Here is a 27,810-nt window from a genome sequence, read left to right on the forward strand (position 1 = left end):
GTCATTCGAACATTAAAGACTCGTTCGTCGTTTAACAGAATCAGTTATGTGTGCTTGAAAAGGGGCCTTAAGATGTGTTGCCAGTTTAACAGAAGATGCTACTAAAATAACCTGAATCTACCAAAGACCTGCAGACACGCCTTTGATTAGATTAGTTTAGGTTAGGTCTCTTGGCCTTGTGGGCAATAATAATAGCAATAAGGCTGAGTTCATATGGGCGAGATTTCCGTGCGGGTGCAATGCGGGAGGTGAACGCATTGCACCCGCACTGAATCCGGACCCATTCATTTCTATGGGGCTGTGCACATGAGCTGTGATTTCACGCATCACTTATGCGTTGCATGAAAATCGCAGCATGCTCTATATTGTGCGTTTATCACGCAACGCAGGCCCCATAGAAGTGAATGGGACTGCGTGAAAATCGCAAGCATCCGCAAGCAAGTGCGGATGCGGTGCGATTTTCACGCACGGTTGCTAGGAGACGATCGGGAAGGAGACCCGATCATTATTATTTTCCCTTATAACATGGTTATAAGGGAAAATAATAGCATTCTGAATACAGAATGCTTAGTACAATAGCGCAGGAGCGGTTAACAAAAAATAAAAATAAATTTAACTCACCTTAATCCACTTGCTCGCGCAGCCGGCATCTCTTCTGTCTTCTTCTTTGCTGTGTACAGGAAAAGGACCTGTGGTGACGTCACTCTGGCCATCACATGGTCCATCACATGATCCATCACCATGGTAAAAGATCATGTGATGGACCATGTGGTGACGTCACCACAGGTCCTTTTCCTGTACACAGCAAAGAAGAAGACAGAAGAGATGCCGGCTGCGCGAGCAAGTGGATTAAGGCGAGTTAAATTATTTTTAATTTTTTTTTAACCCCTCCAGCGCTATTGTACTAAGCATTCTGTATTCAGAATGCTATTATTTTCCCTAATAACCATGTTATAAGGGAAAATAATACAATCTACACAACCCCGATCCCAAACCTGAACTTCTGTGAAGAAGTTCGGGTTTGGGTACCATACCCGATTTTTCTCACGCGCGTGCAAAACGCATTACAATGTTTTGCACTCGCGCGGAAAAATCGCGCATGTTCCCGCAACGGACCCGCACCTTTTCCCGCAACGCCCGTGTGAACCCAGCCTAACAGGAGAAGTCACATTATCCATATATATTTATTAAGAGGTGACAGTGTAAATCAAGAACAGGCCTGCAATAGAAAGCTATGACTGAAAGTGTGTGTTATTCACTCTTCTCTGCTAGGACCAGATCTTTATGGAAAATGTGGGTGCTGTGAAACAGCTATGTAAACTAACAAATAACCTTGAAATGAGGATCGAGGAGCTTGAACTCTGGGACCAAAAGCTTGCCAAATTAAAACAAATAAGCAGCTTAAAACACACCACCAGTGAAAGGTCTCCGTCAAGGTTAGAGAACATTGACTTACAATTGAAACAATATGCAAGGATCATTTCTGGCTTACTATTCTGTGAAATAATTCTATATTACATATTATAGGATTTTATTATTAATCTACAAAGAATAAGCGCATGTAGCACACAATGTCTAGCAGATTGTGCCATTGAGAGTACACTGCCTGTACTTGCTTCATTTGTTAAAAGAAACCTGTCTCCACTTTTACATTGCCCTCTCTGAGTTAAAGACACACTGGTTTTGGTTGTTGTGCTGATGTGTGTCTTGATGTACTTTCCGTAAAAGTTTAAGCTTATTACTTGAGGAAGAAGTTCTTGATAGTGAGGTAGTCACGCCAATTCCACTCTTCTGCTACTGAATGATAGCTTTCTCACTATACCCAGTACTAGGGAGAAACCTGTCAATCAGCTGTGGATCGGTGGGGTTAGCCCAACAGCTCATGAACATTGGGGGCTCCTCCTCACCGTGGGAAGAGTCCTCATGAGGTAGGAGTTCTTGATGTTTATGAGCTGTGGGGCTAACCCCATGGGATGCTGGTTGACAGCTCTGTCCCTATACACAGTAAAGGGAGAAATTTGTTGATCAGTGCCAAGTGAATGGGGCAAGTCCCAACTAAACGAGGACATCTTCCTCATCTAATAAACTTCAAAGAAAGTGCATCAAAGGTATGTAAGGCCCCCTACTAGGCACGTTTTTGTTCGCAGAGGCTGGGAAAAAAAAAAGATTTAACTTTACTAGGTTATCAGCAGAAATTTATCAAGACACTGCAAAGAAGAGGCTCAGTCACTTGAGGATCCAACAAATAATTGGTGGTTGGGTACAGTTCTGCCAAATGTAGTTTCCAGCAGCTGTAGCATCTCCACTGTCTGAAGCTAACATTCCCTACACTTCTATCTTCAGATAATCTGACACTCCACATGAGTCACATCCACCTCTGCCTTTGACCGAACTCTGTGTGTCTCTTGAGCTGCATTCTTATTTGCAGCGTGCCCAAACAACATTCCTTGGGGCACTCCTGACTGTGTCCAACTGACCTCCTGGCAGGAACAGGGGGTGTTTTATGCATGCTATCTGCACTCCTCTCAGAGTTGCACATCATTCCCTGACTTGCGTGCCCCTGTTCCCCCCCTTCCCTTACCAATATGGCAACTACCAAACTTTATCACTATCCCAGCAATTGGCTCTAGTGTACCCTCCTCTAACATTTCTATCAAAATGGCATAATACAAATAATACAGTATAATAAAAACAGCAAACATATTAATGAACCCCCAACATGTAGGGTGCTTTCACCCCATACAGGCGCACATATAAGCACAACACTACAATCAGCATGTCTGTTACTAACTTACACTGCCCTTAGACAGATTCCCATTAAAGTCCTTAAAATTGCATGTTATTACAGGTACAGCAAGGTCAACCATGTCCCTCTTCAAAATAAAACCGTTCCAAGAAAAGCAAAAAAGGTTAGTGGAGGAAAAGAAGAAGACCTTCAGGTAAATGATACCAAATAGTGCCATTATTAAACCTGAGCTGGTTAACAAATGTACAATAAAAGCATTGATATCGGGACTGTTGGGACCATGTAAACATTAGAGTAAACGAAGATGAGACTCCTGAAAGATAATGGTAGATTATGCTCGTGAAACACAGCAAAACAGAAATTCGCTATCTCTACAATCAAATCTTTATACTGGTATAAAACCAGTACCGGACTTCCATCACAGGAGCTTGTAGGCACAAGGTGACTGTCAATCTTCAAAGGTGTTATGTACCCTATACAGTCATTCCTTCGTCACTTAATTTGTCTATTTAATTGCATGCCTCTAGGCAATAGTTTTTACTGACAATGTATGTACCTACTAGCCTATATCCAACATATATGCCCCAGGTTTCTGCACAGTAAGCTCCTCAGGCAGAGAAACCATCCATCTCACATGGCCCTTATTAAGTCATTTTGGTTTTAACTTTATTGTTTCTCAAATTCATCTGTCTTTCTATGCTAATGACAAATTTTTATCACACTCAACAACACCAAAAAGGTATGTTGAGGTTAAACAGCCGTTGGATCACCCATAGTCTGTTGAAGAATTGCCCTACACCAGGCATCCTCAAACTGCGGCCCTCCAGCTGTTGTAAAACTACAACTCCTACAATGCCCTGCTGTAGGCTGTTCGGGCATGCTAGGAGTTGTAGTTTTGCAACAGCTGGCGGGCCGCAGTTTGAGGATGCCTGCCCTACACAGTTTAGACCATATTAGCCTTTAAAGAGGACCTTTAACTAGTTTAAAAACTAAAAACTAACTATATCAGTGGGTAGAGCGGTGCCCAGGGGTCCCCCTGCACTTACTAGTATGTCTGGGACTCCCAGGCTATGAGCTGTGCGCTACGATTGGCCAGCGCTGCAGCTAGGGACAACCCTAATACAAAAACTCTGCCCCGTACAACAGAGGGAGCGCAGACACCGGAGCCTATACCCGGCGAACGGAGCGGCGCCCAGACATACTAGTAAGTGCAGGGGGACCCCTGGGCGCCGCTCTGCCCACTGATATAGTTAGTTTTTAAACTAGTGAAAGGTCCTCTTTAAAGCCTTTCCAATAGGTCCAACTTGTTCAATGACACCAGAGATTTTTATAGAAAATTTCATTCATGGAAACATCATTTGTGGATATGTAACTATAGGATGAAAGTGCAAAACATGGCCAATTTCTTAATTTTTCATTGTTTCTTTCCAGGTTCCAGCCAAGCAACAACAATGTTCTCGAAGGATTTTTCACACCACTGTAATTGCTTTGGTCTCCGTTATGGCACTTTGGTAAATTAATGAAAATGGAAATGTTTTAATAAATGCACAATAATTTACAAATAGGTTATACTTAGTTATCTTCCCAGACATTAACATTTCCCTGTGGATCTGCCATAAATATCTGATAGGTTGGGCGGGGGGAGGGAGTTGTGGCAATGAGAGTCCAGACTTAAAGGTTATGTACACCTTGGAAGACAATTTTTGTTAATGATTGTATTTTACTCATCTATTGGCTAAAATCATATTTTCAATTGGCCTGTATTAAAAATATTGAGCCATTCTGTCACAAAGAGTTAACTGTTTTTCTAACTGTGTGACTTGTACTTTGTGCCAGTCATCTGATAACCCTTATCTCTAAACTACTGAGAGGTCATAAACATTTATTTAAGTCATATTCTTATCAGTAAGATAAGAACTGAGCTACAATAAGTGTTTATAATGTCAGAGAGCCGTGATAAGGAGCCTTTCAGCTCCCAAACTGAAAGAAAAATCCAGAGTTGCTACTAGGGCAGGTCAGCTCTGTACAGGAAAAAAAAGGGTTCCATATTTTTTAATAAAGACCAATTAAAAAATATATATTTTTAGCTTAAGGCTACTTTCACACTCGTGTTTTGGCTTTCTGTTTGTGAGATCTGTCATGGGCTCTCACAAGCGGTCCAAAACGGATCAGTTTTGCCCTAATGCATTCTGAATGGAAAAGGATCCGCTCAGAATGCATCAGTTTGCCTCCGATCAGTCTCCATTCCGCTCTGGAGGCGGACACCAAAACGCTGCCTGCAGCGTTTTGCTGTCCGCTTGACGCAACTGAGCTAAATGGCTCCGTCCTGGCACACAATGTAAGTCAGTGGGGACGGATCCATTTTCTTTGACACAATCTGGCACAATAGAAAACAGATCCGTCTCCTATTGACTTTCAATGGAGTTCATGACGGATCCGTCTTGGCTATGTTACAGATAATACAAACGGATCCGTTCATGACGGATGCATGGGGTTGGATTATTGTAACGGATCTGTTTTTGCAGATCTATGACGGATTCGCCCAAAACGCGAGTGTGAAGTAGCCTAAAATGAGTACAATGCAATAATGAAAAAACTGCTCACAAAGTTGTACATAGCATTTAATGTAATGTAAGCGTGATCAGTGTTTTCTGTAATTTCCATAGACTTAACTGGAAAAGCCACACAGACACATGCACAGCCACCCCTGCAGCTGGATGTGACCGCTGAGGGCCTCCATTCATGCTGGCAAAGCATTTTTTTTTGGTACCTTTGCAGACAGAGCATAGTTATGTATATAAAGCAAATAAAAAAGAAAGATATCTGCTGTCAATCGCTTTAAATCCGGATCAAATGTACAACATCATTATCAGACAGACATATATGTCCAAATTGTCAACTAACCCATGGGGCAAATAGACTAGGCCACTTACTTTGGATACATTAAAGGAGTTCTGCAGTTTGTTTAAACTGATGATTTATCCTCTGGATAGATCATCAGCATCTGACCGGCGGGGGTCCGACACCCGGGACCCCCGCCGATCAGCTGTTTGAGAAGGCAGCGGCACTCCAGGAGAGCTGCGGCCTTCTCACTGTTTACCGCTGACCCAGTGATGTCACGACTTGTATCAACTGGCCTCGGCGGGGCTAAGCTCCATTCAAGTGAACAGAGCTTAGCCACGCCCAGGCCAATTGATACAAGTCGTGACGTCACTGGGCCAGCGGTAAACAGTGAGAAGGCCGCGGCGCTGCTGGAGCGCCGCTTCCTTCTCAAACAGCTGATCGGCGGGGGTCCCGGATGTCGGACCCCCGCCGGTCAGATGCTGATGATCTATCCAGAGGATAGATCATCAGTTTAAACAAACTGCAGAACCCCTTTAAACTTTGTTTCATGGTTGGGATAAGGTTTGATAATCAGCATTGTAAAAGGTTAATGATCATTGTCTCCTAAATGAAAATTATTGTTCTCAATGTTTTTACTATTTGAAGGCATATTCCAGGTTTTTCTTATTGATGGCTTATCATCAGGATAGGCCATTAATATCTGATTGACTGGGTCCTACATCTCACACCCTTGCCAAACAGCTGTTTTAGGGTACCAGAACTCTGGCCCCAGAACTACACAACTCTTTCCATGTGCAGTGACCAGTTCTGTACACTACCCAGTGGATAAAGCTGTGTAGTTCAGGCATTGCAGCTACCCCTGGGTGTGGGGTGTTGAACCCCCATTGATCTGATATTGGTGAATTATCCTGACCATAGGCCATCAATAATAAAGTCCTAGAATACCCCTTTAATTTATGCATATACTGTAAGTTTATACAATTCATTTTACTGGGGCAGTGAGTATAAATCTTGTCCATGTCTTTTAGTGCTCTCACCATTTCCACATTGTATATCCTGTATGTCCAAGAAGAAGCCATTGAACGAGAGCAATCGCAGTAAGTATTTTGCTCGGTGTAGAGAAGACATTTCACGTGTAAAAATAAGATGTGTAGATGAGTAGTTATAGTAAGTAGCACAGTCTATCCCTCTATAAGTGCAGGGGTAATATGGCTCGTGGTGAACTCCACAGGTTGCAAATATCGTTTGTCTACTCCCGGATATGCATTGTCGAGACTTACTTAAGAAACCTTATTCTTTTATAGAAGGCTTTAAAGTAAAATGATTTAAATTAAGAAAGAGAAATTCTTAATTATTAGTATTTAATTTTTTTTTTTATTTCCCATCCACAGGAATAATTTTACAGAACTTGCAAGCTCATTAATGCCTTCAGTTTACACTACGATGGGTATGTGCTAATACAGAAGTATTCAGTTAGGATTTTGAATGTTAACTCTTGTTGTCTGATTCAAAAGTTTTACAAATAGAAAAAGTTAATTTTTTCTGCCAGCATGAGCATAGTCCAATGTGTAAGCTTGACGGTCTTTGTGTTTCACTGCGCTAACAATCCTGCCGCCTGGCATAACAATACATTGTTTAAGTAGTTTAAATAGATAATTCTCCATAATCACATAACATAAATGCTTTCATTCAACAGCTATAATTGAATCTATGTCTACAACTACTCAACATCCATCAGAGGGAGGACAGGAAATTAGCTTCTGTGATATCTTGCCCTGTGATCAAGAGTATTGCTGTTCTATCCAACAAAGCAAGCTGAGAAATATCAGTTATGAGGAAGGGCAGTATCCAGAAAAAAGTAAGCAAGCAAATACACTCCAGCAAATGGTAACCCAGAAATCTCCTACAATGTTTTATAATACCAAAAAAAGCTAAAGAAAATCCAAAAACCTTGTCATGAAAAGATTAAAGGGGTTGTCCGAATCAAATAAACACTTGGGCAGCCCCTGTCATTGTACTAAAAGAAAAGAATTTATACCTACCCCTTTTCTTCCCTGCCACTTCCAGTGATGAGCTCTGGTCCTCCTCACGGCTGTTTGTTTTCCTGGTTGCACATAGGTCACTGCTGCAGCCGATCACTGACCTCAGCAGTAATATCATGTCTACTGCTGAGGCTAGTGGTTGGCTGCAAGGTGTCCTGTGTGCACAGAGTGTCACTGCTGCAGCCAGGAAGATAAGGTCAGTGGTGGTAGGATCGGAGTGTGGTGCTGTAAGTGGCAGGATAGAAAAGGAGTGAGGCTAGTTTCATGCTAGGGTTGTTGATATATGGCGGGCTGTTCCGGTAGGGTATTACCTGCTGGATCTCTCTGGATCCAGCATTGCCGGAAACTACATGAATGCTGTCCGCCCTCATTAAATATAATGGAGACTGACTGAGATCCGGCTGAAACACAACAAGTACTGCATGCATCGTTTTTAGCCCGGTCGACTCTCGGCATAATTGCTGGATTGTGGGGTCAGATGGCAATCATGTAGTTTCTGGCAATGCTGGCTCCAGAGAGACCCAGCCGGCTATTCCCTACCGGTACAGCCTGCCAGATCTCACCAACCCTAGTGTGAAACTAGCTTAAAGGGGTTTTGTCACTTCAGCAAATAGCATTTATCAATATATTGTTATTTTCCATCACATTATACACTGCTTGTTTCCATGGTTATGACCACCCTACAATCCAGCTGAGGTGGTTGTGCTTGCACAATATAGAAAAAAAAAACAAGCCTATATGCGCTCCCATGGTCACGGCCAACAGAGAGGCTGGTGCTTTTTCTTATAGTGTGCAAGCACGACCACCACTGATGGATTGCAGGGTGGTGGTAACCATGGAAACAAGCAGTGTATAATGTGATGGAAAAATTAATCCAGCCAGCAAAGGAGACAATATGGATAATCCCAATACATGAGTAAGTGCCTTGTATTAACTTTCTCTACATGATAAATGCCACTCGGTGAAGTGAGACAACCCCTTTAAGTATCTCTTCTTCTGTTATGTTATTACATTTACAGGGGCTGCCCGAGTTTTTACTGAACTCTGACAACCCCTTTAAATCTGGAGGTGTGTAGATATTGTTGTTACATACTTGCTATGGGGCCTCCTGGTGTTCTTTTGATTCCCTCTCAGAAATTCCACCTAATGTGTCTAGTATCTGTGGTTGCTCATGTTCAGTGATTCAGTCCCTACACCCAGATCATCTTTTACATGGGTGGAGGCGTAATTCCTGCTTTTGTACAGATCAGCCATAAGAAGTAGCATGGATCACAATAACGCTGAACTAAAAAGCATTTTTCCACTTACATTCCACCATATTTTGTATATATGTAAGCATTTTTTTTGTAGGAGATCTTAACAAAGCTGCAATCAATAGGGGATGGCACACTAAACCAGGATTTTCAAGTGACTGTAAGTTAATGTTTTATTCTGATCCTGGATGACCAACTTTTTCACTTCAGTAGACTTGGATAAATAAGCGGCTATGTTCCTAAAAAGTAAGAATCTTAAAGAGGACCTGTCACCTCTCCTGACATGTCAGTTTTAGTAAATACTTGTATTCCCCATGTAATAACCATTCTGGAGCATATATTCTTATGGCTCTATGTTGTACCATTTCATTATTATTTCTACTAGACGTTTATGAGTTAATTGCTAGCAGTCTGCAGTAAGGGTACAGAGAGGTGTTACCAGTTGGGGATGTGTACCTGCACAGTCTGACACTATCCAATCAGTACTGCCAGGGGCCGAAGGAATGACTGCAGTAGCAATTGTTCCTCCCCATTCACTTGGCATCATCCTGTGTAGGCAATGCAAATGAGTGCCAATCAAAGTGTTTATCCTCGATTGGCGCTCATCCTGCCCAAACATTGGGCAGTGTAATAGGGCCCTTAAAAGTCATTTCATATGGACCGATAATCAGACCAATTATCAGGGATGAGCATTTGTTAGAACACTCGCTCCTGATAGTTGGTCAGTGTAAAGATGGCAGCGATCATCTGATGAACGAGCAAACACTTATTCATCGAGTGATCATGTCATTCAGCCAGCATCAAAAATCATTCTTTCTGGGCAGCAGATTGTCCTGTGTACACAGGGATCTGCTGCCCAGAAACAATGATTCTCTGTGGAGACAAGTGCGATCTTGTAAAGGCAGCTTTATTGCCACTGGCAATCAGGCATTTTTTGGGTATGTTTGCTTTGTTCCTGACATTGGTTTATGTAAAGGACTCTCAGTCCTGAAGCTGTGTCCTGATATATTCATCTCTTATTTTTCACCTACAGTTTATAGATGTTATTGCTGTATATGTGTATACAGTATATCATGTTATATATATTTTTCGATGATATTTCCTTTCTATTTCAGGGACTGACACGTCAGTCAGTTCTATGCAGATTGTGGAGAATCAGCAAGTAATAAACCATCACTTCTGTAGAAAAAGCTTGCAGTGTGGGTAAGAAATTCTGCATATCTGAGTGTGTTTAAATTACAACACTGATTATGTGTATTTTTAGAAAAACCCAATGGCTTCTCTGATTTACTGAGAGCATAATCCTGGTTATTTCTTAATATACAGGTGAAACTCGAAAAATTAGAATATCGTTCATTTATTTCAGTAATGCAACTTAAAAGGTGAAACTAACACATGAGATAGACTCATTACATGCAAATCGAGATATTTCAAGCCTTTATTTGCTATAATTTGGATGATTATGGCTTGCAGCTTATGAAACTCCAAAATCACAATTTTGAGGTACCCTTTGCTCAGGGGGTATGGATTAATTAGCTGACTAGAGTGTGACACTTTGAGCCTAAAATATTGAACCTTTTCAGAAAATTCTAATTTTAAGCTGCATTAATGCAATTCCTTTTAATTTGCATTACTGAAATAAATGGACTTTTGCACGATATTCAAATTTTTCGGGTTTCACCTGTACATCACTGCAATGTCATTCTAGGGATAGGAATCCGGGAATTGGCAGTAGTAGTTATTTGCCAGTAGAAGGCAGTATTGTATTGACAGATTAAGAATGCCTGTAACTGTTTCTGTTATTCGGAAGCACAACACGACTTCACCTGTATACTTATATATTGTCTACTCATGGGGAAGTTCATTATGCAAACCAATTTAATGGGATGTTGCCAATAGGGCATAGAGAGTATGATATATACGTTATATATAACAGTCAGTGGGTCCCTACACACATAAAACTTTGCACTAAAGTTTTTTCCGGCTATGAAAACACCAGACTAAGGCCTCATGCACACGACCGTTGTGTGCACCCGTGGCCGTTGTTCCGTTTTCCGTGATTTTCTGCGGACCCATTGACTTTCAATGGGTCCGTTGAAAACTCGGAAAATGCCCCGTTTGTCATCCGCCTCCGTGATCCGTGTATCCTGTCCGTCAAAAAAATATGACCTGTCCTATTTTTTTGACGGACAACGGTTCACAGACCCATTCAAGTCAATGGGTCCGTGAAAAAACATGGATGCACACAAGATTGGCATCCGTGTCCGTGATCCGTGTCCGTAGGCTACTTTCATGCAGACGCATCCGAAGATCCGTCTGCATAAAAGCTTTTTCAGAGCTGAGTTTTCACTTTGTAAAAACTCAAATCCGACAGTATATCCTAACACAGAGGCGTTCCCATAGTGATGGGGACGCTTCTAGTTAGAATATACTGAGAACTGTGTACATGACTGCCCCCTGCTGCCTGGCAGCACCCGATCTCTTACAGGGGGCTGTGATCCGCACAATTAACCCCTCAGGTGCTGCACCTGAAGGGGTTAATTGTGCGTATCATAGCCCCCTGTAAGAGATCAGGGGCTGCCAGGCAGCAGGGGGCAGACCCCCCTCCCTCCCCAGTTTGAATATCATTGGTGGCCAGTGTGCGGCCAGATCCTAAACTCAGATCCTATGGTATATTAACTCCTGACTTTACATTGAAAGTCAATGGGGGACGGATCCGTTTGAAATTGCACCATATTGTGTCAACGTCAAACGGATCTGTCCCCATTGACTTGCATTGACGTTTGGCTCCGCGCGGCCAGGCGGACACCAAAACGACTTTTTTTTTATGTCCGTGGATCCTCCAAAAATCAACGAAGACCCACGGACGAAAAAACGGTCACGGATCACGGAAAAACGGAACCCGTTTTTGCGGACCGCAAAAAAAAACGGTCGTGTGCATGAGGCCTAACCTCGTGGTTTTTAAAAGCACCTTTTTCTGTATGGTGGTTTTTCAGGTGGTTTTTTTGCACACAATAAGTTTGACCAATTACGTTTTCTTAATGGTATTTTTCCTCTATAGAGAGAGATGTCAAAACGCTTGAAAATATGCCAAGAGCTACTGCATGCTGCATTTTTGAAAAGAAGCAATAAAGACAAAAAGTACCACCTACAATAATTAACAAAAACACCAGAAGCTTGTCTTGTATTTTATATTTCCCATAGACTTTCAGCTAACATCTGGAGCTGCTGATTTTAAGGTTAAAAGGACCACTGAAATGTTTGCAGACAGTAGTGCTCCAATTAGCGGGCACTGTAGAAAGGCAGATTTTTTTAAAATTTTTATTGGAAAGTCCTCTTATTCTTCAGATATACTAAGATGAATGAAAAAAAACTCTTTCAATTAATAATTATATTATAAAATAAGTATGACTTTATTTTTTAGGTCTGGTATTTACTTCTATGCCATACCCGTGAATAAGTACACTCCTACCAATATGCGGATTACTTTAGAGATCAAGTAAGTAAAATGACATTATTCTGTGAAACTGGATTAACTATCGTAGGCATGCTGATAAACGGTCCATGTGTTTTTTTTTTTTTTAGATCTAGCTTTAGTTAGACATGGTGTTGTGGCAGCACTGATGCATCTCTTATTTTCCTGCGATTAATGGAAGTCAGGGGTTTACAGGGGATACAGAGCTAGCAGTTTCCTTTGGGTCGCAGTGCCCAATTTCAATTTCCATGTCGTATTATACATGTCATATGTACGTGGTAGCTTAACCTGGAAGAAAACATTAACATAGTAACATAGTTTGTAAAGCTGAAAAAAGACATCTCTCCATCCAGTTCGGCCTGTTATCCTGCAGGTTTATCCAGAGGAAGGCAAAAATTACCCTGTTAGGTAGAAGCCAATTTTCCACATTTTAGGGGGGAAAAATTCCTTCCCGACTCCAATCAGGCAATCAGAATATCTCCCTGGATCAACGACCCCTCTCTAGTAGCTCTAGCCTGTAATATTATTACACTCCAGAAATACATCCAGGCCCCTCTTGAACTCTTTTATTGTACTCACCATCACCACCTCCTCTGGCAGAGAGGTCCATAGTCTCACTGCTCTTACCGTAAAGAATCCTCTTTTATGTTTGTGTACAAACCTTCTTTCCTCCAGACGCAGAGGGTGTCCCCTCTTTAAAGTCCTGGGGATAGATAGATGATGGGAGAGATCTCTGTACTGACCCCTGATATTTTTATACATAGTTATTAGATCTGCCCTCAGTCATCTTTTTTCTAAAGTGAATAACCCTAATTTTGATAATCTTTCAGGATACTGTAGTTCATCCATCCCAGTTATTACTTTATTTGTCCTCCTCTGAACTCTCTCCAGCTCTGCTATGTCTGTCTTGTTCACAGGAGCCCAGAACTATACACTGTACACTGGTCTGACTAGTGATTTGTAAAGTGGCAGGACTATGTTCTCATCACGGGCATCTATGCCCCTTTTGATGCAACCCATTATCTCATTGGCCTTGGCAGCAGCTGTCTGACACTGGTTTCTACAGCTTATGGTTCAATTTGTGTTTATTGAAACCCAAAATAAGCATTAGATATAATGAATCACAAGTGGTTTGCATTTTTGAATACAATGAATCACAAGTAATTTGCATTTTTGAATACAATAGTTTCATACAGATGTAAACCAATGAATCATCAATCCAAAGATGGGTAATGGATGGGGGGGAGACAAGACAGAGTAAAGGGGTGGGAGGGAGGGGAGGGGAAGAAGAAGGAAAGGGAGTATACTAGTAATCCAGACAGGAATTCAAGGTAGTAGAACTGACATGAGTGTATTAAGTAAAAATACCTGAGGTCAACCAATCTGAAAAATTAGCCGATGCACGGAACTGGTACCAGGCTTCCCATTGTTTAGAGTGTACAGCGCCAGTTCCCTGGTCTTCAGCACCCAATTCCTCTAATCGAGCTAGACAGTCCATGGCCTTTACCCATGTAACTCTAAGGAGGCTTTCTGTTGAGCGCCATGCCCGAGGGATGATTTGGCGCATTGCTATAATAAAGAATCTTAGAATGCATTTTTTAACCAAATTAATTCTACCTGGGAAAGCTGATAGGAGAGCTATCTGAGGGGATGGAGGAGTATGGGTCTTATAGAGGTGGTCATGAAGTGTGAATATATCCCGCCACAAGGAGGCAACCCCTGGGCAATCCCACCAAATGTGTAACATGGTACCTCTTGAACTTAGGCACCGCCAGCAGGTGTCTGGTATGGAGGGGTAAAACTGGTGGACCTTAACCGGGGTCCTATACCATCCAGACCAGATCTTAAAGTTGAGTTCCTGTATCTTACAAGATATCGAGGACTTATGAGTGAATAATAGAGAGCATCCCAGATCATTCTCCCAGGATTGTATAATTTTCTTGACCGGAGCAGGGAACTCCTCCGTGTCGTCCCCGATCTCTCCCGAGTTCAGTATGGCATATATGAGAGATATAGGGTGTCCAGGCGCAGAGGTAGCAAGACATATTTTCTCAAATTCGGATAAGGGGGATTGGAGTTGCGATCCAGGTGCCAGAGATCTAATGAAGTTGCGCAATTGAAGATAATGAAACCAACGTCCAGGTGAATCGGGTATGAGGTGTACTAAGTCCTTGAGGTCCCTTATCCCCCTGGAAGAATGAATGTCCTTGACTCTGACCTGGGGCATGGTTTGTGACCCGAAGGCTGGTAGGGCCATAAGAGTGGGCGGTAGTGATGGATGTCCGGATAGATTTGTGAGTGGGCCAGGAATTGTGGCTAACTTAACCTTAGAGGCGAACCCTATCCAAATATCCAATAAGGAGAATAGTAAAGGCGAGAGCCGTTGGATGGATAGTTGGGTCAAGGTGATTTTCGGGAACCAAAAGACGCCCGGGATCAAGCCTGGGGCCAGGGCATGTTCTAATTCGACCCATAATTTCGTATCAAGGTTTTGTGTGAGGTCGATTATGCAATTTGCAACCGCCGCTCTATAATATGACAGAAAGTTGGGTAAACCCGTGCCTCCTTGGGTCTTTGATCTAGTCATTAGATTGTAATTGAGTCTAGCCCTGGACCTACCCCAGACAAAACGAGAGGCCATTCTTCTGAGTCGAGTGAAGTAAGAGAGGGGAACACGGCAAGGGATTGTCTGAAAAAGATAAAGGAGCCTGGGCAGGATGTTCATTTTCAAGGTGTTTATTCTGCCAAACCAGGAGACATTCAAATTCGACCAGGATCGGAGGTTATTTTCGATGGTATGGAGTAAGGGTAAATAGTTGAGCTTGAACAAGTGAGAAGGATCTGGGGATATGCATGTTCCCAGGTGTTTAAGCGTATGCGAGGACCATTTAAACGAGAAGGAGCCCTTGAGGGTGGCGACTTCTCTGGGAGGGAGGGTGATATTTAGAAGTTCAGATTTTTGAATATTAACTTTGAAGTTGGTCAGTGACCCAAAAATCTGAAATTCTTTCAATACCGAAGGGATTCCAATTCTAGGAGAGGTTAAGTATAACAAAAGGTCGTCGGCGAAAAGTTCATGTTCCACATGACTAATATGAAGTCCTTTAATCGAGTCATTAGCTCGTAGAGCGTTAGCTAGGGATTTCATAACTAATATGTAAAGGAACGGGGAGAGGGGACACCCCTGGCGTGTTCCGTTTGAGATAGGAAAAGGATTCAACAGTGTGCCGTTGACACGTACCCGGGCAGTAGGACCGGTATATAATGCCATAATTCTATGTATCATTTTGGAACCCAAGCCAATATGAGTTAAGGTTCTCTCCAGAAAGTGCCAACTGACCCTGTCGAAGGCCTTTTCTGCATCAAGGGATCTTTAGTTGTTTAGCTTTAGAGATCAGGCTGATAGATTTAATGGTGTTATCGCGGGCCTCTCGTCCAGGGACGAATCCCACCTGTTCCCTATGAATGCAGTTTGGTATGTGGGGGTGCAATCTTAAGGCTAATATTTTGGCAAATATTTTTAAGTCTATATTGAGGAGGGAAATGGGTCTATAGTTTGAGCAGAGGGAGTGATCTTTGTCCGGTTTGGGGATAACTGTGATGTGTGCCTGAAGGGACTGAGATGGAAAGAGTCCTTTCTTTTTTGAGCCGAGCCCCATGCGACAAGAAGATACCCCTGAGGACACATTTAAGCGCTTCCCATTTTAAGGGCGGGGCTGTGTTATCTGACCTATGATCAGTGACAAAGTCTGCAATGGTTTTCCTCACGTCTGCTACACAGACTGCGTCATTCAAGAGATTGTCATTTAATCTCCAGGTGAACATGCGAGGAAGTATGTGAATTGGGGATAGTAGGCCGAATACTGGTGCATGATCGGACCATATCATGGAATCAATTGAGCATCGGGGATCAAGGTCTAGGAAGCTCTGCGATACGAAGAGATGGTCCAATCTGCTGTAGGTGTTGTGAGCAGAAGAATAGAAGCTGTAGTCTCTGACACCTGGATGCAAGACCCTCCATAGATCAACTAGCTTGAGAGAAGAGAGAGCTGCTTTAAACATGCACAATGAAGAGGGAGAGATCGCGGACTTACCCACAGAGGAGTCCAGCTCGGGATCCATGACCATGTTGAAATCTCCGCCCAGGATGATACGGGAGCCCTAGGCGAAGCCAGCCAGTCTTTTCAGGATTTTGGTCCCATAGGATGTCTGACCCTGGTTGGGGAAATAAACATTTGCTACAGTGAATATGGAGTCATTAAGTGTGAGCTTAAGAAAGATATAACGACCCTTTGGATCTACGTCTGATGATAAAAACTTGGGCCGAAAAGCTTTGTGGAAAGCTATGGAAACTCCACCTGCTTTTTTATCTGGATAGGGACTGTGGAACCAAGTAGGGTAGTATCTGTTCACACAGCTCGGTATAGATGAAAGTTTAAAGTGGGTCTCCTGAATCATCGCTATCATGATTCTTTTTTTATGAAATCGATATAGGACTTGACTGCGTTTCTCAGGTTTGTTAAGGCCTCTGGCATTGTAGGAGCTAAACGATAACAGACCTGTCATGGCGGGTAAGAAAGAAGAGAGGCACGATCATGTGGCTGGACTACACATAAGGAAAAAAACAAGAGGAGGAGGGGAGAGAAACACGTGTTACAGTAAAGGAGTGATGTGGAACCAGTAGACATATACTGGAAATTTTAAAGCTCAACGGGAACCAAACAATCGGTTCAGCGGTCACTAAGTAATGACTATTCGTCAAGTACAACACTGCAAAGGGTGTTGTGGTACCTAGTAGGGGGAAGAGAAGAGAAGGGCAGTACAGCAGCCCAACATGTCTCTGGGTAGATTATGAGGTAAGTAAGTGAAACAGGTTTCAAACAGCCTATGAAGCTAGAACATTAAGTAGGACAGCAACAATGAACAGGTGGGATCATGTGGCAAGGCCATAGTAAGAATGCAATGGCAACTAGAAACTGAAGCCTATCAACAGTCGGACAGTTCAGTCCTTGGGAGAGCGTGAGCTCCTAGATGGCCTCTGCTGCTTCGGGCGCGCCGTCTGCCAGGGATCCCTGCGCGGCGTGGGGATCATCTCCCGTTGTCTGGGCCAGTCTGGAAGGTTTATAGGTGGCAGGCTGAAAGTGTCCAGTATCTTCTGGAGGTCAGTGATGGTTTTGAAGGAGGCAGACTTCCTGTCTTTTCTGTCAAAAAGCTGGAAGGGATAGCCCCAGCGGTAGACAATATCATTGTCCTTGAGGAGGAGCAGCAGTGGCTTGAGGGCTTTGCGTAGCATAAGTGTGCGCCTAGCCAGGTCTGGCAAGATAAGGATACCAGGGTAATCAGGGAGACTTGGCGACAGGTTCCTAGAAGCTTTGAGGATCGCCTCCTTTTCTTTAAAGAAATGAATCCTACACACAATGTCGCGTGGTCGGGATGGATCCATGGATTTCGGACCCAGTGTTCTGTGGATTCTGTCAATCTCAACCGGTGAGTCCGATGATTTATTAAGTAATTTGTCAAAGAAACTTTGGGCCCAGCGTTCTAGGTCATGTGGAAGGACAGATTCTGGTACACCTCTTATGCGTAGGTTGTTCCTCCTGTGTCTGTTCTCAATATCATCAGGATGGCTCAGGATGTCTTGGATCTGCTCAGTATGATCCTGCAGGGCCTGCTGATGAGACTCAAGTGACTGGAGAGTCTGTTCCTGAATGGCTTCGATTTCCTCTACTCTGTTACCCACTTGCTTGAGATCTGATTGCAGAGCTGCTATGTCTTGTTTATGGGAGGCTTCTAGCCTGGAAAAGAGAGCATTCAGCTCATGTTTGGTGGGTAGAGCCTTGAGGTGGACTTTCCAGTCCCAATCCCCATCCGGCGAGGACTGCGTCTCCAGCATGGCTCTGTTAGCCGGAAGCCCTGAAGAGCTATGTGACTGGGGTGAGGAACCAGGTGTGGAGCGTCTGCTGTCCGCCATTACAGGAGAGGATGGAGCTGCTGAAGACGGGCTTTTAACAGCCCCAGCATATGACAAAGCCCCTGATGGAACTAGCGGTGAGTGACTGGGGTTCGGGGATGCGGCTGTAACGATTGGCACCGTGGCTTCCTCACCAGCAGTAGCGTCCGCCATCTTGTGAAGCGTGGAGATCTTGGTGCTTCTCACCGGCTGAGAGCTGGAAGCCAGGAAACGTTCTATGGCCCCGGAATATCTCTCCACAGGAGCCGGAGTGGACGAGGTTCTCTTCCTCCTGTTTTTCATGAAGGAAGATAGGCTGAGTGTGTCCGAATCTGGTATGAACACCGGAGACAGTCAGGAGCTCAGAGTGCGCGTGGCTCACTTGGCCATTGGCAAGCTCCGCCCCCTGATTTCTACAGCTTAGGCTACTTTCACACTAGCGTTCGGGTGTCCGCTCGTGAGCTCCGTTTGAAGGGGCTCACGAGCGGCCCCGAACGCATCCGTCTGGCCCTAATGCATTCTCAGTGGAGGCGGATCCACTGAGAATGCATCCGCCTGCCAGCGCTCAGCCTCCGCTCCGCTCAGTGAGCGGACACCTGAACGCTGCTTGCAGCGTTCGGGTGTCCGCCTGGCCGTGCGGAGGCGAGCGGATCCGTCCAGACTTATAATGGAAGTCAATGGGGACGGATCCGCTTGAAGATGACACCATATGGCTCAATCTTCAAGCGGATCCGTTCCCCATTGACTTTCAATGTAAAGTCTGAACGGATCCGCTCAGGCTACTTTCAGACTTAGAAAATGTTCTAAGTAATAATACAGACGGATCCGTTCTGAACGGATGCAAACGTCTGCATTATCGGAGCGGATCCGTCTGATGAAACATCAGACGGACCCGCTCCGAACGCTAGTGTGAAAGTAGCCTTAGTTTGCTGTCCACTACAATTCCTAAGTCCTTTTCCATGCAATGTTTTACCATTTAGTATGTACGGGTGACTTGCATTATTCCTTCCCATGTGCATAACCTTACATTTTTCAGTGTTAAACCTTATCTGCCACTTCTCTGCCCAAGCCTCTAATCTATCCAGATCCATCTGTAGCAGTATACTGACCTCTTCAGTGTTATTTACTTTACACAGTTTAGTGTCATCTGCATAAATTTATATTTTACTGTGCAAGCCTTCTACAAGAGCATTAATAAATATATTGTAGAGAATAGGGCTCAAAAATAGTCACCCGGACCTGTCTATGTCCTTACATCAATCTATTATGTATGAACGCAGCCTATCTGTCCACTGTTGTATGCTGTTGGGAGAAAAACAGTTCACCAAATTGGATTTCAACAAACATCCATTCATGATAAACCAATGGGTAAGGTAAACCTTACTGTAGGTATCCCCTGCTCCCCTAACCATTGTTCTGCTCTGGAATAAAGCAATTCTATTAATGGCTAACACACTTAATGTACATTTACTATAAAGTCATTATCTTACTTTTTTTTTATCCTACTGATGCTGCTTTTGTTGTGTAGCAAGTTTTATTTTATTAGTTCTGAATGTAATAAATGATATGAAGTCGATTTTAATTCAAATAATGGAAGTCCATATAATTTAGATTTATTCTCCTGCTGGACATTGTGTCCCCCACCACAGCCCCTTAAAATGAAATGTAATCCAAACAATCGGAGGCTGTACATTTTAAGGCTCCATTCACACGTCCGTGTGTGTGGATCCGCAAAACACGGACATCGCGGACCGCACATCGCCGGCACTTAATAGAAAATGCCTATTCTTGTCTGTAATTTCGGACAAGAATAGGACATGTTCTATATTTTTCGGGATCGAAATTGCGGACCCGGAAGTGCGGATCCGCAATTCCGGATCCGGGCAGCACATCGTGCTGCCCCATAGGAATGAATGGGTCCGCAATTCCATTCTGCAAAATGCGGAACGAAATTGCGGACGTGTGAATGGTTAGCCTTCTCCTGTTTTCTGTCCGCACACTTATAATTGGGCATGTTTGATTTCAGGGGCCATCTTTATACTGATGAGATCCTCAGCTATACACATCACCTTAGGATATTTCTCCTGTTCTCCTAAGAAAGATTAGTGAGTGTCTATCAGCCGTTTCTGCTGTCACGTTTAGGGATGAGTGAAGCGAGCTTCGGATTCTAGATCTGAAGTCACCTCGCTCAAAACTTCGGATTAATGCTGTACTGAGATCTGTCTCCATACAGCATTAGGCTGCGGAACGGAATTGCGGACCCATTCATTCCTATGGGGCAGCACGATGTGCTGCCCGGATCCGGAATTGCGGATCCGCACTTCCGGGTCCGCAATTCCGATCCCGAAAAATATAGAACATGTCCTATTATTGTCCGAAATTACGGACAAGAATAGGCATTTTCTATTAAGTGCCGGCGATGTGCTGACCTCCTTTTACCCACTCCATTCTAGTCTGGTAGAAGCTAGAATGTAGTGGGTAAAAGGAGGTGTGACGTCACAGGTCACATGTTGCAGATGGTCACATGATCCGAGGTATAATTGACACCTTGTACCTCACATATTAGAACACTGCTGTATATACCATACAGTGGATATAAAAGGTCTGCACACGCTTTTTTAAATGCCGTTTTTTTAGCATGTAAAAAAATCTGACCAAGAAGAAAAATTTCTGAACTTTTTTCACCTTTAATGCCCCCTATAATCTGTATTCTGTACGATTTGAAAAACAAACTGAAATCTTTTATGGGGGGAAAATAAAGAACTAAAATACTCTTAATACACTAATACTTTGTTGAAGTACTCTTTGAATTTATGACAGCATTCACTCTTTCTGGGTAGGAATCTATCAGCATGGCACATCTTAACTTAGCAACCTTTGCCAACTCTTCCTTACAAAAATGCTCCAAATTTTCTAATACGTTTCTTTACTTTATTTAGCACAAAGCTTTATATCGGGTTCAGTCCGACGTGCACCTTTTTACATAATGCAAAAGTTGAAATGTGCAGTGGAATCCAAGTTGATTCCTATGAACATGACTCATGTACACATAATATATTTTGTGTATCCATTGTGGCTTGTTTATGCCTTTATCCTTTTTTTCTAGAAAAGTGGTCTAGTTAGTGGCTGATGTATGTAAACTACAGTCCACGTTTGCATATTGTATCTTTTTCCGATGATATGTGGCAATGAAAAGCAAATAAAAATGTATAAAAAGTATACAATACACCAGAAAAATATATATAAGCGCATGGTCATGAATGCTTATGTTTTTGCCAATTTATTGGCATATGGACAGCGTATATGCCCATTGTATTCAGGAAAGGAAATGAGAACTGAGCCTGTTAGCTGTGGCAAGGTAACACAGGGAAGGTTTTCACTTGATGGTGAATGTTACAGAAACATATCTATTTCTTTGAAAACCATGGCAACTGTGGGGTATTACTGCTGTTTTGTTTCCAGCATGAACTGGGTCATGTCCTTCGTTATTATCTCAAGTTATAAAAGCAAAGTATATAACAGAGGGAAAAATTGAAATCGATGGATCTAAAAAAAAAACTTGCGTCGTTAAAGAGAACCTATCACTGTTGTTTTTTTAATGTTAATTTAAATTTTACCATATACCAGTGCAGCTTATTGGTGCCCTCTTCAACATCTTAACACTAGACAGGTTGTGTAGAAAGAGCAATGGGGTTGCCTTGCTTCTTCTCTAGTGTACCCTTAGTGAGTACAGCTCTTTGAAATATTGCATAATGTTAGTTATTATGTCAAAGCTGTGTGGGTATCTCTGAGTGGAGTTTTCACATTCTTAAAGCGAACCTTTCACCTGGATTTCACTTACTAAACTATCAAAAGTACCTTATAGATCATCCTCATTGTGTTAGCACACGGTCTTGTCCCGCTTTTCTGTCATGTATATGCATGGAAAAATCGCTTTATAAAGTACTCTTCTCCAGCTCCACAAGTCACGGTAGAAGTCAAGGGGGTAGCCCTTCCCTCGGTCCAGGCTGTAACTCCCCTGCCCTAACCCCGCCTCTATGCAGTCTAATTGACACCCGACTCAGTCGCCGGGACCGCACTTGTACAGGCGGCGCATGCGCCGTCGGACTCAAGCTCGATCCTGTAACTGAATCGCGCATGCGCCGTCCCCGATGCCTGCCTGTCTTCTCTTCCTCACGCGCGATTCAGTTACAGGATCGCGCTGGAGTCCGACGGCGCATGCACCGCCTGTACAAGCGCGGTCCCGGCGACTGAGCCGGGTGTCAATTAGACTGCATAGAGGCGGGGTTAGGGCAGGGGAGTTACAGCCTGGAGTGAGGGAAGGGCTACCCCCTTGACTTCTACCGTGACTTGTGGAGCTGGAGAAGAGTACTTTATAAAGCGATTTTTCCATGCATATACATGACAGAAAAGCGGGACAAGACCGTGTGCTAACACAATGAGGATGATCTATAAGGTACTTTTGATAGTTTATTAAGTGAAATCCAGGTGAAAGGTTCGCTTTAACTCTTTGTTATTATTAAATATGGCAGCTAGAGGCGGAAAGGAGACTAATTGGATAACTTACTGGGTACTATCAGGGGGATTTATCACAGACCAGCATATCACAGACCTGATATCCTCTGCACCTCCGGACGTGGCACTTCGTTTATGACGAAGAACAGCAAACTGGTGTAAATGAAGATAATTGTCCCGGGGCCAATGGCTCTCCCCACACTTTGCACTGTCACACCCCTTTTTTGGAAAGTGGCGAAATCTAGGTCCCACTTGCGCCTAGGTTCATGTGCAATGGCATATAAAAAGTTTCAATTGCAGGGTTTGTGACTTTTTAGGTCAGGAAACTGGTGTTGGGGGCGATTTTGGTGCTACTTTCAGTATATGGAGGCAAACAAAGGATGATGAAGGTAATAATCTAACATGTTTGCTCTTTGTTCCCCTGAATTTAAGAGCTTGCAAGGTAGTTGGGCAGAACTGCTAGAAATAAGATTGTTGGGGTATCCTTCCTTCAGTTATCTAATGTCTACTGCCAGTTTAGGAGAGTGATTGAAACAAGTGTGTTTTCCATGAATGTGCAATAATATATATATATATATCTACTCTCCTCAACATTGAAATTGCAACACTATGAAGAACAAGCCATAAGGTTATACAAATCGAGGAAGTAGCAGGTGTTGCTAAGATTTGCAGATGATCACATTGTCAAGCACCTAGCTCCAATCTATATGCATGTGGTAGGGGCATAAAAGTCAGATTGAAAGCAAGGTTTTTTTAGCCAGAAGAAACCTCACAAGTCAGAACAAGTCACTTGGGATGACTGTTCGATGCCTGCCGTTTGTTGGCATGCCAGTGATCGCCACTTGTCGCAAACTAACTGGGACAGAATCCTTGGACTGAGAGACCTTTATCACTCCGGTAGATCGCTACATGCCTAGATTGAGATATCAGCACAGTTCAACATTGCGCATCTCGGTGGTTGGGAGAACAACAATGAGCTGGAATGACAGCAAGAGGTGCACAGAGGCGAACCTCTGCACGAATGGATCGTCTGAATAGAAGAATGGCACGTAGTAATCCATTCTGTACTACAAGTGAAATTAGACATCATATCCTAAGTCTAGAGTAGCAAACAATGTCTATACAAACCATGAGAAGGCGTTTGCACGACATTGGGCTACAAGACAGATATCCAGCTACAGGTGTTCCATTGACCTGGCACCACCATTATCAAAGGCTATTATGGTGCACAACAAGACGGCAATGGAGGCTGGATTGCAGGCATATCCTCTTCACTGATGAGTCCCGCTTTTTCTCGGATACAGTGAACTAACTGGGACAGAATCCTTGGACTGAGAGACCTTTATCACTCCGGTAGATCGCTACATGCCTAGACTGAGATATCAGCACAGTTCAACATTGTGCATCTCGGTGGTTGGGAGAACAACGATGAGCTGTAATGATAGCAAGAGGTGCACAGAGGCGAACCTCTGCACGAATGGATCGTCTGATTAGAAGAATGGCACGTAGTAATCCATTCTGTACTACAAGTGAAATTAGACATCATATCCTAAGTCTAGAGTAGCAAACAATGTCTATACAAACCATTAGAAGGCGTTTGCACGACATTGGGCTACAAGACAGATGTCCAGCTACAGGTGTTCCATTGACCTGGCACCACCATTATCAAAGGCTATTATGGTGCACAACAAGACGGCAATAGAGGCTGGATTGCAGGCATGTCCTCTTCACTGATGAGTCCCGCTTTTTCTCGGATACAGTGATAGCTGGAGATAGGTCTGGAGACCATGTGGGCAATGGCTTGAAGAGTCCTTCACAAAAGAACATCACACTAGTCCTACAGTACTACCGGGATTATGATGTGGGGTAGCATAATGTATGGTAACCAGACCCATCTAGTTCTAAATTCAGGTAAACTGACAGATTGGAATTACATTAATTTTGTCATGGAACCACTGGTAAGGCTATTTCTCCATTGTCCCAGGAGCCATTTTTCAACAGGACAACAGCAGGCCACATGTTGCTTGTGCTACTGTGGGTAACCTGTGTGGCCTAAACTTGATACCATGGCCTACAGCGTCTCCAGACTTATCTTTATCAAGCACATCAGGGACATCATTGGTCAACAATTGCAAGGGAGCTGCCAGGCAATCTTGATGTGTGTGCCCAGCATGGCAGAACATTCCTCAGACAACCATAATAACCCCATTGATAGCTTGCCAAGGTATGTGTCAGGGCCGGCTCCAGGTTCATGTGGGCCCTTGGGCGATAAATCCCAGTGGGCCCCCATGAGGCATTTTTTTACATTGACATGTCCCCCTGTGGCTCCTACACGGTATAATGACCCCCAGTGGCCCCTATACAGTATAATGACTACTAGTGGCCCTTCACACAGTATAATGAACCCCTAATTTCTCCCCCCACTGTATAATGACCACCTGTGGCCCTGCATTCAGAATAATAACCCCCAGTCGCCCCCATTTAGAATAATGACCCCCAGTAGCCCCCACACTGGGGGAATACTGTATGGAGGGGGCTCTGGGGGTATTTATACTGAATGGAGGGTCATTGGTGATCATTACTAAATGGGGGACACTGGGGGTCATTATACTATGTAAAGGGCCCTCACAGTATAATGACCCCACAGTGGCCCTCCATTCAGAATAATGACCCCCAGTCGCCCCCACACTGGGGGTTATACTGTATGGAGGGGGCACGAGGGGTTATTATATTTAATGGGGGCTCTGGTGGTCATTATGCTAAATGGAGGGTCAATGGGGATCATTATACTAAATGGGGGGCACTGTGAGTCATTATACTTGTAAGGGACCCTCACAGTGTGATGAATGACCCCCCAGTGGCCCCCTCACATACCTATCATTGCAGGGGAGCTGGTGGTCCTGTCATTCACTAACCGCAGCTCCCAGCTCCCCACATGAACCTAGAGCCGGCCCTGAATGACCCCCAGTAGCCCCCACACGGGGGGAATACTGTATGGAGGGGGCTCTGGGGGTCATTATACTGAATGGAGGGTCATTGGTGATCATTATACTAAATGGGGGACACTGGGGGTCATTATACTATGTAAAGGGCCCTCACAGTATAATGACCCCACAGTGACCCTCCATTCAGAATAATGACCCCCAGTCGCCCCCACACTGGGGGTTATACTGTATGGAGGGGGCACGAGGGGTTATTATATTTAATGGGGGATCTGGTGGTCATTATGCTAAATGGAGGGTCAATGGGGATCATTATACTAAATGGGGGGCACTGGGAGTCCTTATACTGTGTAAGGGACCCTCACAGTGTGATGAATGACCCCCCCAGTGGCCCCCTCACATACCTATCATTGCAGGGGAGCTGGTGGTCCTGTCATTCACTAACCGCAGCTCCCAGCTCCCCACATGAACCTAGAGCCGGCCCTGAATGACCCCCAGTAGCCCCCACACGGGGGGAATACTGTATGGAGGGGGCTCTGGGGGTCATTATACTGAATGGAGGGTCATTGGTGATCATTATACTAAATGGGGGACACTGGGGGTCATTATACTATGTAAAGGGCCCTCACAGTATAATGACCCCACAGTGACCCTCCATTCAGAATAATGACCCCCAGTCGCCCCCACACTGGGGGTTATACTGTATGGAGGGGGCACGAGGGGTTATTATATTTAATGGGGGATCTGGTGGTCATTATGCTAAATGGAGGGTCAATGGGGATCATTATACTAAATGGGGGGCACTGGGAGTCCTTATACTGTGTAAGGGACCCTCACAGTGTGATGAATGACCCCCCAGTGGCCCCCTCACATACCTATCATTGCAGGGGAGCTGGTGGTCCTGTCATTCACTAACCGCAGCTCCCTGCGCTCCTTCTCTCCTCCGGCCCGCTGCAGCAGTGAGCCAGGCCTGGAGGAGAGAAGGAGATGTGCAGTGATGGAGCTAGAACTGACTGGGCCCCACAGCGAAATTTAGTACGCCCCCCTCCCCCCCAATGTGTGTTCACATTACGTTTTTCCTATCGGTTTGATGTATACACATGTGCAGCACTCCACGTTTTTGTATCCTGCAGAGTCAAGTAAAAAATGCATACGTTAACGTATATGTTTTTTTACCATGGAACTGTATGGTGAACGGACGCCACTGTGCGGCATCAGTCTGAGGCATCTGTTAATGCATACATTTTCAGTATGCATTAAGTGGATGGCAAAAATGTGATGTGAACCCAGCCCTAGTGTCAGAATAAGCCCCAGTACACAGCGGAGCAGCATGGAGGAGAGGGGAGGCCGCCATGTACTGACAGAGCGCTACCTGGTCCTGGTGGTCAGGGGTGAGGACTGTGCTTCCCAAGGATCATTTTCTACTGGGAAATACAGGGAACAGTATAATATACTAGAATCTATATAATATAAAGATATTAGCCCCACCCCCCGAATAATCATACGATTAGGGGGTCATTTATTATATAGAAATACGTCTATATTAGGCGTATTTCTGACACAGATGTGGCGCAAAGGTCCTTAACACCGCAATCTGTATCTTTTCCCGCTCATGCCAGGTCTAAAAAAAGTGGTGTGGGCAGAAAGGGATACAGTTATGGCCATCCAGTTATTGGATACCACCGCCATATAGTGATAACACCGCCATATAGTGATAACACCGCCATATAGTGATAACACCGCCATACAAGGATAAAACCACCATACAGTGACCGAATAAAAGGGTATAAGAGGGCACAGTACAGGGAATGACTATGGGCACTGCACAGGGTGTGGTAGGAGGGCACAATGCAGGGTATAAAGGGGCACAGTACGGGGTGGGGGGCACAGTCACATGACCCTGTGATGTTAGAAGGTCCTTATGGTGAATGCGGTTCAGATGCCACCATAATGAGAGGCAGAGGAGTGAGACAGGGGCATAGGGCCCTGGATGGACAGGAGGGGTGGACACAGCAAGTAGGTTGAAGGGGCTCTGAGGGGGAT

At 44.1% G+C, this 27,810-nt stretch overlaps 1 protein-coding gene across 1 annotated transcript in view; it reads left to right on the plus strand.

Annotated features, from left to right (window-relative positions):
• Positions 1 to 27,810, plus strand: part of MYRFL (myelin regulatory factor like) — a 180,736-nt gene that overhangs the window by 76,934 nt on the left and 75,992 nt on the right. Inside the window, exons 14-23 of the mRNA XM_040413445.1 lie at positions 1,273 to 1,436; positions 2,494 to 2,496; positions 2,849 to 2,909; positions 4,178 to 4,257; positions 6,619 to 6,679; positions 6,971 to 7,043; positions 7,287 to 7,448; positions 8,983 to 9,045; positions 10,001 to 10,088; positions 12,310 to 12,384. Of these exons, the coding sequence (XP_040269379.1) occupies positions 1,273 to 1,436; positions 2,494 to 2,496; positions 2,849 to 2,909; positions 4,178 to 4,257; positions 6,619 to 6,679; positions 6,971 to 7,043; positions 7,287 to 7,448; positions 8,983 to 9,045; positions 10,001 to 10,088; positions 12,310 to 12,384 (830 nt within the window). The remainder of the gene's footprint in view (positions 1 to 1,272; positions 1,437 to 2,493; positions 2,497 to 2,848; positions 2,910 to 4,177; positions 4,258 to 6,618; positions 6,680 to 6,970; positions 7,044 to 7,286; positions 7,449 to 8,982; positions 9,046 to 10,000; positions 10,089 to 12,309; positions 12,385 to 27,810) is intronic.

The sequence above is a fragment of the Bufo bufo genome, chromosome 1, assembly GCF_905171765.1.
Source record: "Bufo bufo chromosome 1, aBufBuf1.1, whole genome shotgun sequence".
NCBI lineage: Eukaryota > Metazoa > Chordata > Amphibia > Anura > Bufonidae > Bufo > Bufo bufo.